General features: G+C 43.3%; 1 protein-coding gene across 1 annotated transcript in view; it reads right to left on the bottom strand.

Annotated features, from left to right (window-relative positions):
* MAST3 (microtubule associated serine/threonine kinase 3) overlaps nt 1-14,780 on the bottom strand; it is a 308,309-nt gene that overhangs the window by 215,464 nt on the left and 78,065 nt on the right. The window contains exons 4-5 of the mRNA XM_053702937.1: nt 14,517-14,595; nt 843-1,000 (exon numbers count right to left, since the gene is read on the bottom strand). Of these exons, the coding sequence (XP_053558912.1) occupies nt 843-1,000; nt 14,517-14,595 (237 nt within the window). The remainder of the gene's footprint in view (nt 1-842; nt 1,001-14,516; nt 14,596-14,780) is intronic.

Genomic DNA, 14,780 nt, shown 5'->3' with positions numbered 1-14,780 from the left:
TTAGACGCTCCCAAATTAGCACTGTTGATGAGGTTAGCCTGGGACACCCACTGAAAGGGACTGAGAGCAGACCCTCCCTCTCCCCTGCATATGAAAAGACCCATTATACAAACAGAAGCCATCTGAAGTCTGCATACATCAGTATACATCTAAAACTTTGGGGCTTGGTTAAGAGACTGAAAATCTGCACAATGTTATTAAAAATAAGCAAAACTATACATTTTTAAAAGAACACCCCCATATGGGCTATATAAATGGATCATCTACAAAACATTTATGCAAAGAAAACTCTAGTGTACAATGTCCCTCCCTTTAATACTGCTATTACCCTAGCAAACTACTAAAGAAAAAAATTACCTCAAAGGAGGCTTAATTCTTCTGATGTTTCTTGTTTACAAATTTTTAGCATAGAGGAGAATTTTAGCGGATTAAGCATCTCTCTCCCATGACAAAATAAAGGCAAACCATTTCTATCTAAACCGTATAATTCTTTTATATATATCCCCTCTCTCTTTACAGCTCTAAGACAAAGATACTGATCTGCGGCACACGGGGAGGTGAACTCACAGCTGAACAACAGAGGAGCAGATAATTCTGGTAAGAATAGAAATAAATTATTATAGAATAAGAGGTAAAGTCATTTATCACAAAGACTGCCATTTTTATTTTATATTTTAAAGTAACCAGTTTTGCTTTTGAGTGGTTCAAATGTCATTAATTTTGAAAATCACAGTATTATAATTATTTTAAACCAATAGAGTCCTCAATTCTAAAGCTTAATGCGTCGTCAGTGAAAACGCCAACTCTTTGCTCCCAAAGTTATAGAACGTAATGCTTCCCACCTGAGACTTCGAGATCGCGGGCGCATACATGGTGAGCGCCTTCCTTCCTCATCCGTGATGCTTTCTGTACTTCTGAAGTGTTTGGAAAGGAAGTGTAGCTCATCTGCAGTGGGCTGAAAGGGGAGCTGGTGCAGCCTCTCCTGGGAGGAGGATGAAGACTGCAAGAACAAACAGAACTGATGAAGAGTTTACTATGTATGCACATACCTGTATATAGTGGATTGGTAAGTTTATATGAGGGGTGTCTAATTCAAGTCCTTGAAGACCACACGCAGTCTGTTTGTTTTAAGTTACCTCTGTGTATGAAACAGGTCCCCCCACCCAACATGAGCTACAGTTAATCAAAGGCTGTATTTCTACAATCATACTGCATGCGCTTAAAGAAATACTGAAACATTACTGCACATGCAAAGCTGAGGTCAGTAATTTGGTTCAAACAGGTTACCTGAGGTGGTCTCAAACAAACAAATAATAAATACTTCAAAATGGTAAATAGAAAACAATTTAAAAAACATCAAATATTAAAAAGGGACATTAGGCTGCTTACAGAAACTATAATAGCATGGTTAATACTCAAAATACTATCTGCTAGATTACGAGTCTTGTGTTAGCCTTAAAAAGCAGCGTTGAGAGGTCCCAACGCTGCTTTTTAACACCCGCTGGTATTACGAGCCTTGCAGGTACAGGTGTACCGCTCACTTTTTCGGCCAGACTCAAATACCGCGAATCCACTTACGTCAATTGCGTATCCTATTTTTTCAATGGGACTTGCATAGCGCCGGTATTATGAGTCTTCCAAAAAGTGAGCGATAGACCCTCTCCTGTCAAGCCCGGTACCGCATTTTAAAGTCAGTAATTAAGAGTTTTATGGTTTTACGCCGTAGTATAAAACTCTTAACTAAAGTGCTAAAATGTTCACTAACACCCATAAACTACCTATTAACCCCTAAACCGAGGCCCCCTCCCCACATAGCAAACACTAAAATAAAAATTTTAACCCCTAATCTGCCGAACCGGACATCGCCGCCACTATAATATATTAACCCCTAAACCGCTACACTCCTGCCTTGCAAACACTATAATAAATTTTATTAACCCCTAATCTGCCGTCCCTAACATCGCCGACACCTACCTACATTTATTAACCCCTAATCTGCCGCCCCCAACGTCGCCACCACTATATTAAAGTTATTAACCCCTAAATCTAAGTCTAACCCTAACAACCCCCTAATATAAATATAATTTAAATAAATCTAAATAAAATAAATACAATTAATTAAATTATTCCTATTTAAAACTAAATACTTACCTATAAAATAAACCCTAAGTGACTAAGGCAAGGGTGCCTTTCTACCGCAGGATAAGAAGAATAAACCTAAGGGACAAGGTCCTAATTTTCATCCATTTCGTTCTGATAAATACCAACGCCAGCAACCCTCCGCGAAGCCTTATCAGTCCAAGGGAACTTGGAAACCATCTCAATCTTGGAATAAATCCAAGCAGAACAAGAAGCCCGCCAAAACAAAGTAGGCATGAAGGGGCAGCCATTCTTGTTGGGGGCAGACTATCTCCCTTTGTGGAGGCTTGGTTGGGGGACGTGAAAGACCCTTGGGTTCTAGAGGTCGTTGCTCAGAGTTACAGGATAGGTTTCAAATCTCATCCACCCAGGGGCAGATTCCTCTCATCAAACCTGTCTTCAAGACCAGAAAAACAAGAAGCTTTTCTAGGGTGCGTGAGGGATCTCGCCTCCCTGGGAGTAATTGTGCCAGTACCTCTATCAGAGAGAGGTCTAGGGTACTACTCAAACCTTTTTGTGGTCCCAAAGAAGGAGGGTACGTTTTGCCCGATTCTAGACCTAAGTGCCTAAACAAGTTTGTCGGTCCCGTTGTTCAAGATGGAGACGATAAGGTCTATTCTGCCCTTAGTTCAAGAGGGACAGTTCATGACTATGATAGACTTGAAGGATGCTTACCTACATGTACCAATACACAAGGATCACTTCAAATTCTTAAGATTCGCTCTTCTGGACCAGTACTTCCAGTTTGTGGCTCTTCCTTTTGTCTGGCTACTGCTCCAAGAGTCTTTACGAATGTTTTGGGGGCGCTGCTCGTGGTGGCGAGGACCAGAGGTATTGCAGTAGTGCAATACTTCCTGGCTCAGGCTCCGTCCTGCCGGCTGGCAGAAGACTATTCAAGAGCTCTTCTTCAAACTCATGGATGGAAGATAAACTTAGGAAAGAGTTCTCTCGTTCCCAGTACCAGGGTGGAATTCCTGGGCATGATAATAGATTCCATATCCATGAGGATATTCCTTACAGACCAGAGACGTTGCAAAATTAATTCCAATTGTCTTGCCCTCCAGACCTCCTCAGGGCCATCTGTGGCCCGGTGTATGGAGGTATTGGGCTCATGGTGTCCAGCATAGATATCATTCCATTCGCCAGGTTCCACCTCAGACCTCTTCAACTGTGCATGCAGAGGCAATGGAACGGCGACCACTCGGATCTGTCTCAACAGATTTCTCTGGACAACCGGTCGAATCGCTCTCTTGGTGGCTCTGTCCAGATCGCCTGTCCCAAGGGACATCCTTTTTGAGACTATCCTGGGAGATTGAGACTACGGACGCAAGTCTCTCAGGACTGGGAGCTGTTTGGGGTGCCAGGATGGCACAGGGCCAGTAGACTCGAGAGGAATCTCTTCTCCCGATCAACATTTTGGAACTTCGAGCGATTTTCAACACTCCGAAGGCTTGGCCTCTTCTGGGTACGTCCCAGTTTATCAGATTCCAATCAGACAACATTACCTCGGTGGCTTACATCAACCATCAGGGAGGAACGAGGAGCTCCCTAGCAATGAGGGAAGTATCTCGGATTCTGGAATGGGTGGAGGCCCACAACTGCTCGCTGTCAGCAATCCACATTCCAGGTGTGGACAACTGGGAAGCGGATTTCCTCAGCAGACAATCCTTTCATCCGGGGGAATGGTCTCTCCATCCCGAGGTGTTTGCTGAGATTTGCAACAGATGGGGACGCCGGAGATAGATCTCATGGCGTCCCGACTCAATTCCAAGCTACCCGGATACGGGTCACGGTCCAGGGATCCTCAGGCAGAGTTGATAGATGCATTAGCAGTACCTTGGAGGTTCAGCTACCCCAGGTAGTGACCCGCATCAAGCATGAGCAAGCTTCGGCAATTTTAATTGCTCCATCGCAGCCGCGAAGGATGTGGTTTGCGGACCTGGTGGGGATGTCCTCATCTAATCCATTTAGGTTACCATGTCGCAGAGATCTGCTGGAACAGGGTCCTTTTGTTCATCAGAATCTAGAGTCTCTGAGGCTGACTGCATGGAGATTGAACGCTTAGTCCTAGCCAAGACAGGTTTTTCTGAGAGTGATTGATACCCTCATTCAAGCTAGAAAGCCTGTCGCATCTATCAAAAGGTGTGGAGGACCTACTTCTTCTGGTGTGAGAAGCGTGGATTCCCCTGGCATAAGGTCAGGGTGTCAAGGATTATTTCCTTTCTCCAAGATGGTTTGGAGAAGGGACTTGCAAATAGTTACTTGAAGGGACAGATCACGGCTCTCTGTATTGGTACACAAGAGGCTCGCTGAGCTTCCTGATATACAGACTTTTGTTCAGGCTCTGTCTAGAATTAGACCTGTGTTTAGACATTGCACTCCTCCTTGGAATTTAAATCTGGTTCTTAAGGTTTTGCAGAACCCATGTGAGCCCATGCATTCAGTTGACATTAAGTTACTGTCTTGGAAGGTTCTTTTTCTTCTGGCTATTGCTTCGGCTTGCAGTGTCTGAGATGGCGGCCTTGCAATGTGAGCCCCCTTACCTAGTTTATCATGCTGACAAGGCTGTTCTTCGCACTGGATTAGGTTTTTTTCCTAAGGTTGTGTCTGATCGCAACATCAATCAGGAGATTGTGGTTCCTTCCTTGTGTCCTAATCCTTCTTCTAAGGAACGATTACTCCATAATCTCGAGGTGGTTTGGGCTTTCAAATTCTATCTTCAGGCCACAAAGGATTTTAGACATACTTCAGCATGGTTTGTTGTCTATTCTGGGAAGCATAGAGGGCAGAAGGCTTCTTCCACTTCCATATCTGTTTGGTTGAGGAGCATTATTCGCTTGGCATATGAAACAGTGGGACATAAGCCTCCCCAGAGGATTACGGCTCATTCAACTAGGGCTGTGGCTTCAGCTTGAGCCTTCAAGAATGAGGCCTCTATGAAGCAGATTTGTAGGGCGGCTACCTGGTCCCCCTTACATACTTTTTCAAAGTTCTACAAATTTGACGTCTTTGATTCGCTGAAGCAGCTTTTGGGAGAAAGGTTTTGCAGGCTGTGGTGCCCTCAGAATAGGGTCCGCCTCTCTTTTACCCTCCCGTTTACATTCAGTGTCCCACAAGTAAGGAATGAAGCCGTGGACTCTCCTCATATTAAGATGGAAAACATAAATGATGCTTACCTGATAATTTCCTTTTCATCTGTATGAGGAGAGTCCATAGCCCCCACCCGTTTCCTCTGTTGGGTCAAAATGTTTTGTTTATTCTTCTGGCACCATTTATACCCTGATATTTCTCCTACTGTTCCTTGTTCCCTCGGCAGAATTAATGGGGGATGAGGGGAGGTATTAAAGCCTTTGGTTGGGGTGTCTTTGCCTCCTCCTGGTGGCTAGGTTCTGTATTCCCACAAGTAAGGAATGAAACTGTGGACTCTCCTCATACAGATGGAAAGGAAATTATCAGGTAAGCATAATTTATTTTTTTCTTATTATAACACATTACAGAAGCCAGTTTGTAAAGCTCTGCATTTATACTGGGTGCAACCATCTTGATACGCACGTATTGTTGCATTCTGTGACAGAAGCAGTGCACTTTCACAGATCAGTTATGATGATGGCTTTTTGACAGCAGTATCTTGCACTTTGGATTAACTTGCGCAATAAAAAGTAGAAGATTTACATTTCTACAGTTTGTTTTACTCAGTTTAAAAGTTACAAAACAAATACAAATAAAGCCCTCATGAATAATATACAGCAATGCAAATATGTACAGCTTCCCCTTCTGTATTGAGCCCGCTAAACTGAAAGGCATGATACGGCTTGTCAAGAAGACATCAATATCACTGATCTGCGAATGAGCACCAATCTGTCATAAGACACAAGAATAATACTTAATTTCTAAGATGGCGGCGCCCAGTATTAACCCTTTGAGTGCTAAGCACTTTCCCACCTGGGTGCTAAGATTTTTTTAATGTTTTTTTTTTTTTTTTGAACAATTGTTTTTTTTTTACTTTTTTTTTTTATTATTTTTTCAGACCCCCAAGACCTACACTGTTGGAGAGGTTAGGCAAATGCCTTTCCAATGGTGGGTCTTGGGGGCCTGTAGCTGCTTAGATGCCTGAGATACAAGCTTCTAAGCAGCATGCCCCCTGCTCCTATACTTAACATTGTTAAGTATAAATAAAGTTGCACAGTGACGTCATCACGTTATTGCGCGTGACGTCACCAGGCAAAACGGAAAGCCCAGACGATGCCCGTCACTCTACAGTCACAATCGCCGGGGTATGAGCGGGTGGGAGCCCCCAGATCTCCCTCAAGGTGGGAGAGTGCTAGTGACGGCTCTGAGCCGTCATTAGCACCAGAGTGGGAAACTCTGTGACGGCTCAGAGCCGTCATTAGCACTCAAAGGGTTAAAGAGATTCTAAACCCAATTTTTTTATTTTTTTTTATTCGGATAGAACATGCAATTTTAAGTAGTTTTCTAATTTACTCCCATTATCAATTTTTCTTCGTACGCTTGGTATCTTTATTTGAAAAAGCAGAAATGAAAGCTTAGGAGCCGGCCCATTTTTGGTTCAGACCCTGGATAGCGCTTGCAAATTGGTGGCTACGTTTAGAAACCAATCAGCAAGCGGTATCCCGGGTGCTGAACCAAAAATAGTCCGGGTCCTAAGCTTTCATTCCTGCTTTTTAAATAAAGATACCAAGAGAACAAAGAAAATGTATAAAAAGGAGTAAATTAGAAAGTTGCTTTAAGTTGCATGCTCTATCCGAAACCTGAAAGAAAGAAAAAAATTAGGTTTAGTATGCCTTTAACCCTTTTACAACTGGGACTTAGACAAAAACTTGCCCAAAATACCAGAGAATTTTTAGCATTTTTGATATTACCCCATTTAAACAGAATTAGAGCCTTGTTTGTTTGTTTTTTTTATTTACCTATCAAAACTATATATAATTTTTTAAATAGACAACCCAAGGTATTGATCTAGGCCCATTTTGGTATATTTCATGCCACCATTTCACCGCCAAATGCAATCAAATAAAAATAAAATGTTTTTACTTTTTTCACAAACTTTGGGTTTCTCACAAAAATTTACATACTGCTTGTGCAATCATGGCACACGTTTGTAAAAGTCTCTCTGGGATCCCCTTTGTTTACAAATAGCTGACATATATGGCTTTGCCATTGGTTTTTGGTAATTAGATGGCCGCTAATTGCAGCTGCACACCACACTTCTATTATTACCGACAGTGAAGGGGTTAAGGTAGTTTAGGGGTTAGGTAGTTTAAAAAGGTTAATTTTAGCTTTAGTGTAGGGATTAGCCCCCCACCTGACACTTCACACACCCTGATCCCTAACTGACCCCTCCCAAACACCTCTCTTCCCTCCCCCACTGATCACCCCCATCTTAGGTACTGGCAGTATGAAAAAGTAAATTTATGCTTACCTGATAAATTAATTTCTTCTATGGTACGACGAGTCCACGGATTCATCCTTTACTTGTGGGATATTATCCTCCTGCTAACAGGAAGTGGCAAAGAGCACCACAGCAGAGCTATCTATATAGCTCCTCCCTTAGCTCCACCCTCCAGTCATTCGACCGAAGGCACAGGAAGAAAAAGGAGACACTAAAAGGTGCAGAGGTGACAAGCTTAAAATCAAAAAATATAATGCGTCTTAAAATGACAGGGCGGGCCATGGACTCGTCGTACCATAGAAGAAATTAATTTATCAGGTAAGCATAAATTTACTTTTCTTCTATAAGGTACGAGGAGTCCATGGATTCATCCTTTACTTGTGGGATACAATACCAAAGCTACAGGACACGGATGAACAAGACAGATGGTTAAACAGAAGGCACCACTGCTTGAAGAACTTTTCTCCCAAAAATAGCCTCCGAAGAAGCAAAAGTATCAAATTTGGAACATTTGGAAAAGGTATGAAGCGAAGACCAAGTCGCAGCCTTACAAATCTGTTCAACAGAAGCATCATTTTTAAAAGCCCATGTGGAAGCCACCGCTCTAGTAGAGTGAGCTGTAATCCTTTCAGGAGACTGCTGTCCAGCAGTCTCGTATGCCAAACGGATGATGCTTTTCAGCCAAAAAGAAAGAGAGGTAGCCGTAGCTTTATGACCTCTACGTTTTCGAGAATAGACAACAAAGAAAGAGGATGTTTGACGGAAATCTTTGATTGCTTGCAAGTAAAACTTCAAAGCACGAACCACGTCCAAGTTGTGTAACAGACGCTCCTTCTTAGAGGAAGGATTAGGACACAGAGAAGGAACAACAATTTCCTGATTGATATTCCTATTAGTAACAACCTTAGGAAGGAATCCAGGTTTGGCACGCAAAACCACCTTATCAGCATGGAAAACCAGATAAGGCGAGTCGCATTGCAATGCAGATAGTTCAGAAACTCTTCGAGCCGAAGAGATAGCAACTAAAAACAGAACTTTCCAAGATAGAAGCTTAATATCTATGGAATGCATAGGTTCAAATGGAACCCCTTGAAGAACTTTAAGAACTAAATTCAAACTCCATGGTGGAGCAACAGGTTTAAACACAGGCTTGATTCTAACTAAAGCCTGACAGAACGACTGAACGTCTGGAACATCTGCCAGATGCTTGTGCAGTAGAATTGATAAAGCAGATATCTGTCCCTTTAAGGAACTCGCTGATAGCCCCTTCACCAATCCTTCTTGTAGAAAGGACAAAATCCTAGGAATCCTGATCTTACTCCATGAGTAGCCTTTGGATTCGCACCAATAAAGATATTTACGCCATATCTTATGATAAATTTTCCTAGTGACAGGCTTTCGAGCCTGAATCAAGGTATCTATGACCGACTGAGAGAACCCCCGCTTGGATAAAATCAAGCGTTCAATCTCCAAGAAGTCAGCCGCAGAGAAACTAGATTTGGATGCTGGAACGGACCTTGAATCAGAAGGTCCTGTCTCAGTGGCAGAGTCCATGGTGGAAGAGATGACATGTCCACCAGGTCTGCATACCAAGTCCTGCGTGGCCACGCAGGTGCTAACAAAATCACAGAGGCTCTCTCCTGTTTGATTCTGGCAATCAAACGAGGAAGGAGAGGAAACGGTAGAAAGACATAAGCCAGGTTGAACGACCAGGGTACTGCTAGAGCTTCTATCAGTACTGCCTGAGAATCCCTTAACCTGGACCCGTAACAAGGAAGTTTGGTGTTTTGATGAGACGCCATCAGATCCAATTCTGGTGTGCCCCATTACTGAATCAATTGTGCAAACACATCCGGATGGAGTTCCCACTCCCCCGGATGAAAAGTCTTACGACTTAGAAAATCTGCTTCCCAGTTCTCCACTCCTGGGATATAGATTGCTGATAGATGGCAAGAGTGAGTCTCTGCCAATCAAATTATTTTGGTAACCTCTATCATCGCTAGAGAACTCTTTGTTCCCCCTGATGATTGATATATGCTACAGTCGTGATATTGTCCGACTGGAATCTTATGAAGCGCGTTGAAGATCTCTCTCAGTTCTAGAATATTTATCGGGAGGAGAGCCTCCTCCTGAGTTCACAAACCCTGTGCTTTCAGGGAATTCCAGACTGCACTCCAGCCCAATAGGCTAGCGTCCGTCGTCACTATGACCCATGCTGGCCTGCGGAAACACATTCCCTGGGACAGATGATCCTGTGACAACCACCAAAGAAGAGAGTCTCTGGTCTCTTGATCCAGATTTATCTGAGGAGATAAATCTGCATAATCCCCATTCCACTGATTGAGCATACATAGTTGCAGTGGTCTGAGATGCAAGCGAGCAAACTGAACTATGTCCATTGCCGCTACCATTAGACCGATTACCTCCATACACTGAGCCACTGACGGCCGAGGAATGGAATGAAGAGCTCGGCAGGTGGTTAAAATCTTTGATCTCCTGACCTCCGTCAGAAAAATTTTCATGTCCACCGAACCCGAGTTCCCAGGAATGGAACTCTTGTGAGAGGGAGAAGTGAACTCTTTGTTACGTTCACCTTCCACCCGTGAGATCTTAGAAAAGCCAACACGATGTCCGTGTGAGATTTGGCTAGTTGGTAAGTCGACGCATGAATTAAGATATCGTCCAGATAAGGCACCACTGCTATGCCCCGCGGCCTTAGAACCGCCAGAAGGGACCCTAGCACCTTTGTGAAAATTCTGGGAGCTATGGCCAACCCGAAGGGAAGAGCCACAAACTGGTAATGCTTCTCCAGAAAGGCGAACCTGAGGAACTGGTGATGATCTTTGTGGATAGGGATGTGTCCATACGAATCCTTTAAGTCCACGGTGGTCATATATTGACCATCCTGGATCATTGGTAAAATAGTCCGAATGGTCTCCATCTTGAAAGATGGGACTCTGAGGAATTTGTTTAGGATCTTGAGATCTAAAATTGGTCTGAAGGTTCCCTCTTTTTTGGGAACCACCAACAGATTGGAGTAGAATCCCTGCCCCTGTTCTGTTTTCGGAACTGGGCAGATCCCTCCCATGGTATATAGGTCTTCTACACAGCGTAAGAACACCTCTCTTTTTGTCTGGTTTACAGACAATTGAGAAAGATGGAATCTCCCCCTTGGAGGAGAATCTTTGAAATCTAGAAGAAACCCCATGGGTTACGATCTCTAAAGCCCAAGAGTCCTGAACGTCTCTTGCCCAAGCCTGAGAAAAGAGAGAAAGACTGCCCCCTACTAGATCCGGTCCCGGATCGGGGGCTATCCCTTCATGCTGTCTTGGTGGCAGCAGCGGGCTTCTTGGCCTGTTTACCTTTGTTCCAAGTCTGGTTAGGTCTCCAGACTGACTTGGATTGGGCAAAATTCCCGTCTTGCTTTGCAGCAGGGGAAGAGGTAGAGGGACCACCTTTGAAGTTTCGAAAGGAACGAAAATTATTTTGTTTGGTCCTCATCTTATTTGTCTTATCCTGAGGAAGGGCATGGCCTTTCCCTCCAGTGATGTCTGAAATGATCTCTTTCAGTTCAGGCCCGAATAGGGTCTTACCCTTGAAAGGGATGGCTAAAAGCTTAGATTTTGATGACACATCAGCAGACCAGGACTTAAGCCATAACGCTCTACGCGCTAAAATGGCAAAACCTGCATTCTTTGCCGCTAATTTAGCCAGTTGAAAAGCGGCATCTGTAATGAAAGAATTAGCTAGCTTGAGAGCCCTAATTCTATCCAGAATATCATCTAATGGGGTCTCAACCTGAAGAGCCTCGAACCAAAAAGCAGCTGCAGTAGTTACAGGAACAATGCACGCTATAGGCTGGAGAAGAAAACCCTGATGAACAAATATTTTCTTTAGGAGACCCTCTATTTTTTATCCATAGGATCTTTGAAAGCACAACTGTCCTCAATAGGTATAGTTGTACGCTTAGCCAGGGTAGAAATAGCTCCCTCCACCTTAGGGAGGGTCTGCCACGAGTCCCGCATGGTGTCTGATATGATATGGGAATCATTTTCTTAAAAGTAGGAGGGGGAGCGAACGGAATACCTGGTCTATCCCACTCCTTAGTAACAAAGTCCGAAATCCTCTTAGGGACCGGAAAAACATCAGTGTAGGCAGGAACCTCTAGAAATTTGTCCATTTTACACAATTTCTCTGGAACTACAATAGGGTCACAATCATCCAGAGTCGCTAAAACCTCCCTGAGCAATAGCCGTCATATCTGAGTCTGTCTGAGGGAACATCTTTCCTGAATCAGAAATCTCTCCCTCAGACAGCAAATCCCTCACCCCCAACTCAGAAGATTGTGAGGGTATATCGGATATGGCTAATAAAGCGTCAGATGGCTCAGCGTTTGTTCTCACACCAGACCTACTGCGCTTCCCCTGCAACCCAGGCAGCTTAGATAAAACCTCTGTGAGGGTAGTATTCATAACTGCGGCCATATCTTGCAGGGTGAAAGAATTAGACGCACTAGAAGTACTTGGCGTCGCTTGTGCAGGCGTTAATGGTTGTGACACTTGGGGAGAATTAGATGGCATAACCTGATTCCCTTCTGACTGAGAATCATCCTGCGACATACTTTTAGTAGCTAAAATATGTTCTTTGCAATTTATTGACCTTTCAGTGCATGAGGGACACATTCTAAGTGGGGGTTCCACAATGGCTTCTAAACATATTGAACAATGACTTTCCTCAATGTCAGACATGTTAAACAGGCTAGTAATGACTACAAACAGGTATGAAAACACTTTATTTAGTGACAAAAATAACAATCTTAAAAAAACGGTACTGCGCCTTTAAGAGAAAAAAAGCATACACGTTCTGCAAAACTGCTTTAAAATGCACCAAATTTTTGATAGCAGACTCAATATGTGTAGTTAAGTTTGCCCCACAAGAAAAATGAACATTTAACCCTTTATTGTGCAAACCGGATTGAAATAAGGCCTAAATCCGGAAAAAACACCCCCAGCACCTTGACACAGCTCTGCTGTGGCGCCTACCTGCCCTCAGGGATTGCAAATATGGGGTTAAAGCTTCTATTTGGCCCAAAACATCCACAAGGGCCCTCATGAGTTGGAGCTGGCTACTTGCTGAGTGAAAACAACTGCGCATCTGAGGCGCGAAAATAGGCCCCGCCCATCTCACTCGATGTCTCTACAGCCTCAAAGAACCGCACCAGAGCGGTTTTAACTAGCCATGTGGGTCTGAGACCCAGAAAATAAGCCAAGTGTACCCTCAATAAAGTTGCCCAAAAAACGTTATTGCCCACAAAACGTTAACAGCAATCCCAGTTCATAAAACGTTTGCCCACAAACATTCAAAACTCAGTGTCAACCATATTTTAATTAGCCCCTTATGCAAGCTTAGTAATGCCTTTCTATAGCTCTTAGGATTACTGCTTACCCTTACCCTCATGGGGATACTGTCAGCCTTTCTGAAATACCACAGTCTCTCCAGAAAAAATGATTGAACATACCTCACTGCTATATAGCATGAAAACGTTCCTCACACTGAAGTTTCTTGTACCCCTCAGCCTCTGTGGGAACAGCACTGGATCTTAGTTACAAATGCTAAGATCATCATCCTCCAGGCAGAAGTCTTCATCTATCTGCTGCCTGAGAGTAAATAGTACACACCGGTACCATTTAAAACAAAAAACTGCTTGAAGAAATTAAAAACTAATATTTTATCACCTCTTTCACTTTACCCTTCCTACTACTTAGAGTAGGCAAAGAGAATGACTGGGGGGGGTGGAGCTAAGGGAGGAGCTATATAGACAGCTCTGCTGTGGTGCTCTTTGCCACTTCCTGTTAGCAGGAGGATAATATCCCACAAGTAAAGGATGAATCCCACTCGTCGTACCTTATAGAAGAAATAAGGCTTTTTTTTTAATATATATATATATATATATATATATATATATATATATATATTTTATTTTTTTATTTTTTTTTCCTGCAGTGTAGGATCCCCCCGTACTCCCCAACCTCCCTGATCCCCCCAAACAGCCAGTACCTATAAACTGCTTTTTTTTTTTTTTTTTAAATGTCTGTAGCGTAGTGTGCCCCCCTCCCTCCCTCGATTAGTTAGGACCCCCCACACAATCCCCATCTCCTTTCTCTGTAGTGTAGCTGCCACAACCCTCCCTGTCCCTTTATTTTTTGCTGTAGCATAGGGCCCTCCCACTCCCTCCCGCCTCCCCTGCTGGGCCGCCCACCCGCCACCTGCCGGCACCCTCAACGATTGTTACAGGTGGTGACACATACAGTGTCAACGTCTGCAACAATCAGGCATCTGCCCTCATATGGAGCCGGAGCAGCGATCGCGCTCCGGCTCCATATGAGAACTTCACTAACTAGCACATTTGAAAGGTTAAAATAGGAGAACTGCTTTGAAGAGAGCTGCAGGCAGAGGAGAAAAGCAATAGCATTGTGAGTAGTAACCAAGTGCTATAGTTGTACTCAGCAGTTTAATGTCCCTTTAAAAGGGCCATAAAACCCAACATCTTTTTTCATAGTTTAGATAGAGCAGACCATTTTAAACAACTTTCCAATTTGCTTCATTTTCTTGGGTTACTTCGTTAAAGGAGCAGCAATGCACTACAGGGAGCTAGCTAGTGAACTAATGGCAAGAGGAATACATGCGCAGTCACCAATCAGAAGCTAGCTCCAAGTAGTGCATTGCTGCTTTTCAGCAAAGGATACCAAGAAAATGAAGCGGATTATTTAAAAGTAAATAGGAAAGCTGTTTAAAATTGCAAGCTCTGTCTGAATAATAAAAGAAAATGTGGGGGGTTGTGTCCCTTTATCTGTTTAGTTTATGTGCTACATATATGTGCATGCATATCACCTTGATACACTCAGAATATATATATTAATAAGTTAATTAAAAATCTAATAGATAAATTACAACAAGTGTGTATTACCGAGAGTGTTGAACTTGGCGTGTTGGTTCCATATCCAGAGGATGGAAGAGAAGCCAGTGACCATCTGCGCCCATCAGCTCTGGAATAAAGTAATCACATTTTAAAAAGGTGCAGTTCCAAATTATAGGCCTTCAGTTTCTAGTTTAGCATTCACAGTAGATTAACTCACTGTCTTGTCTTTTGTCTTTGCCGTTTGTCTCAGACCCTCATTATTGACCATTCTTATACACAGCTAAGTTCTAGATCAATTCTACAACTTTCTCT

Source organism: Bombina bombina, chromosome 2 (genome assembly GCF_027579735.1).
Source record: "Bombina bombina isolate aBomBom1 chromosome 2, aBomBom1.pri, whole genome shotgun sequence".
NCBI lineage: Eukaryota > Metazoa > Chordata > Amphibia > Anura > Bombinatoridae > Bombina > Bombina bombina.
The sequence above is the reverse complement of the archived record's forward strand: the minus strand, read 5'-3'. Positions and strand labels throughout refer to the sequence as shown.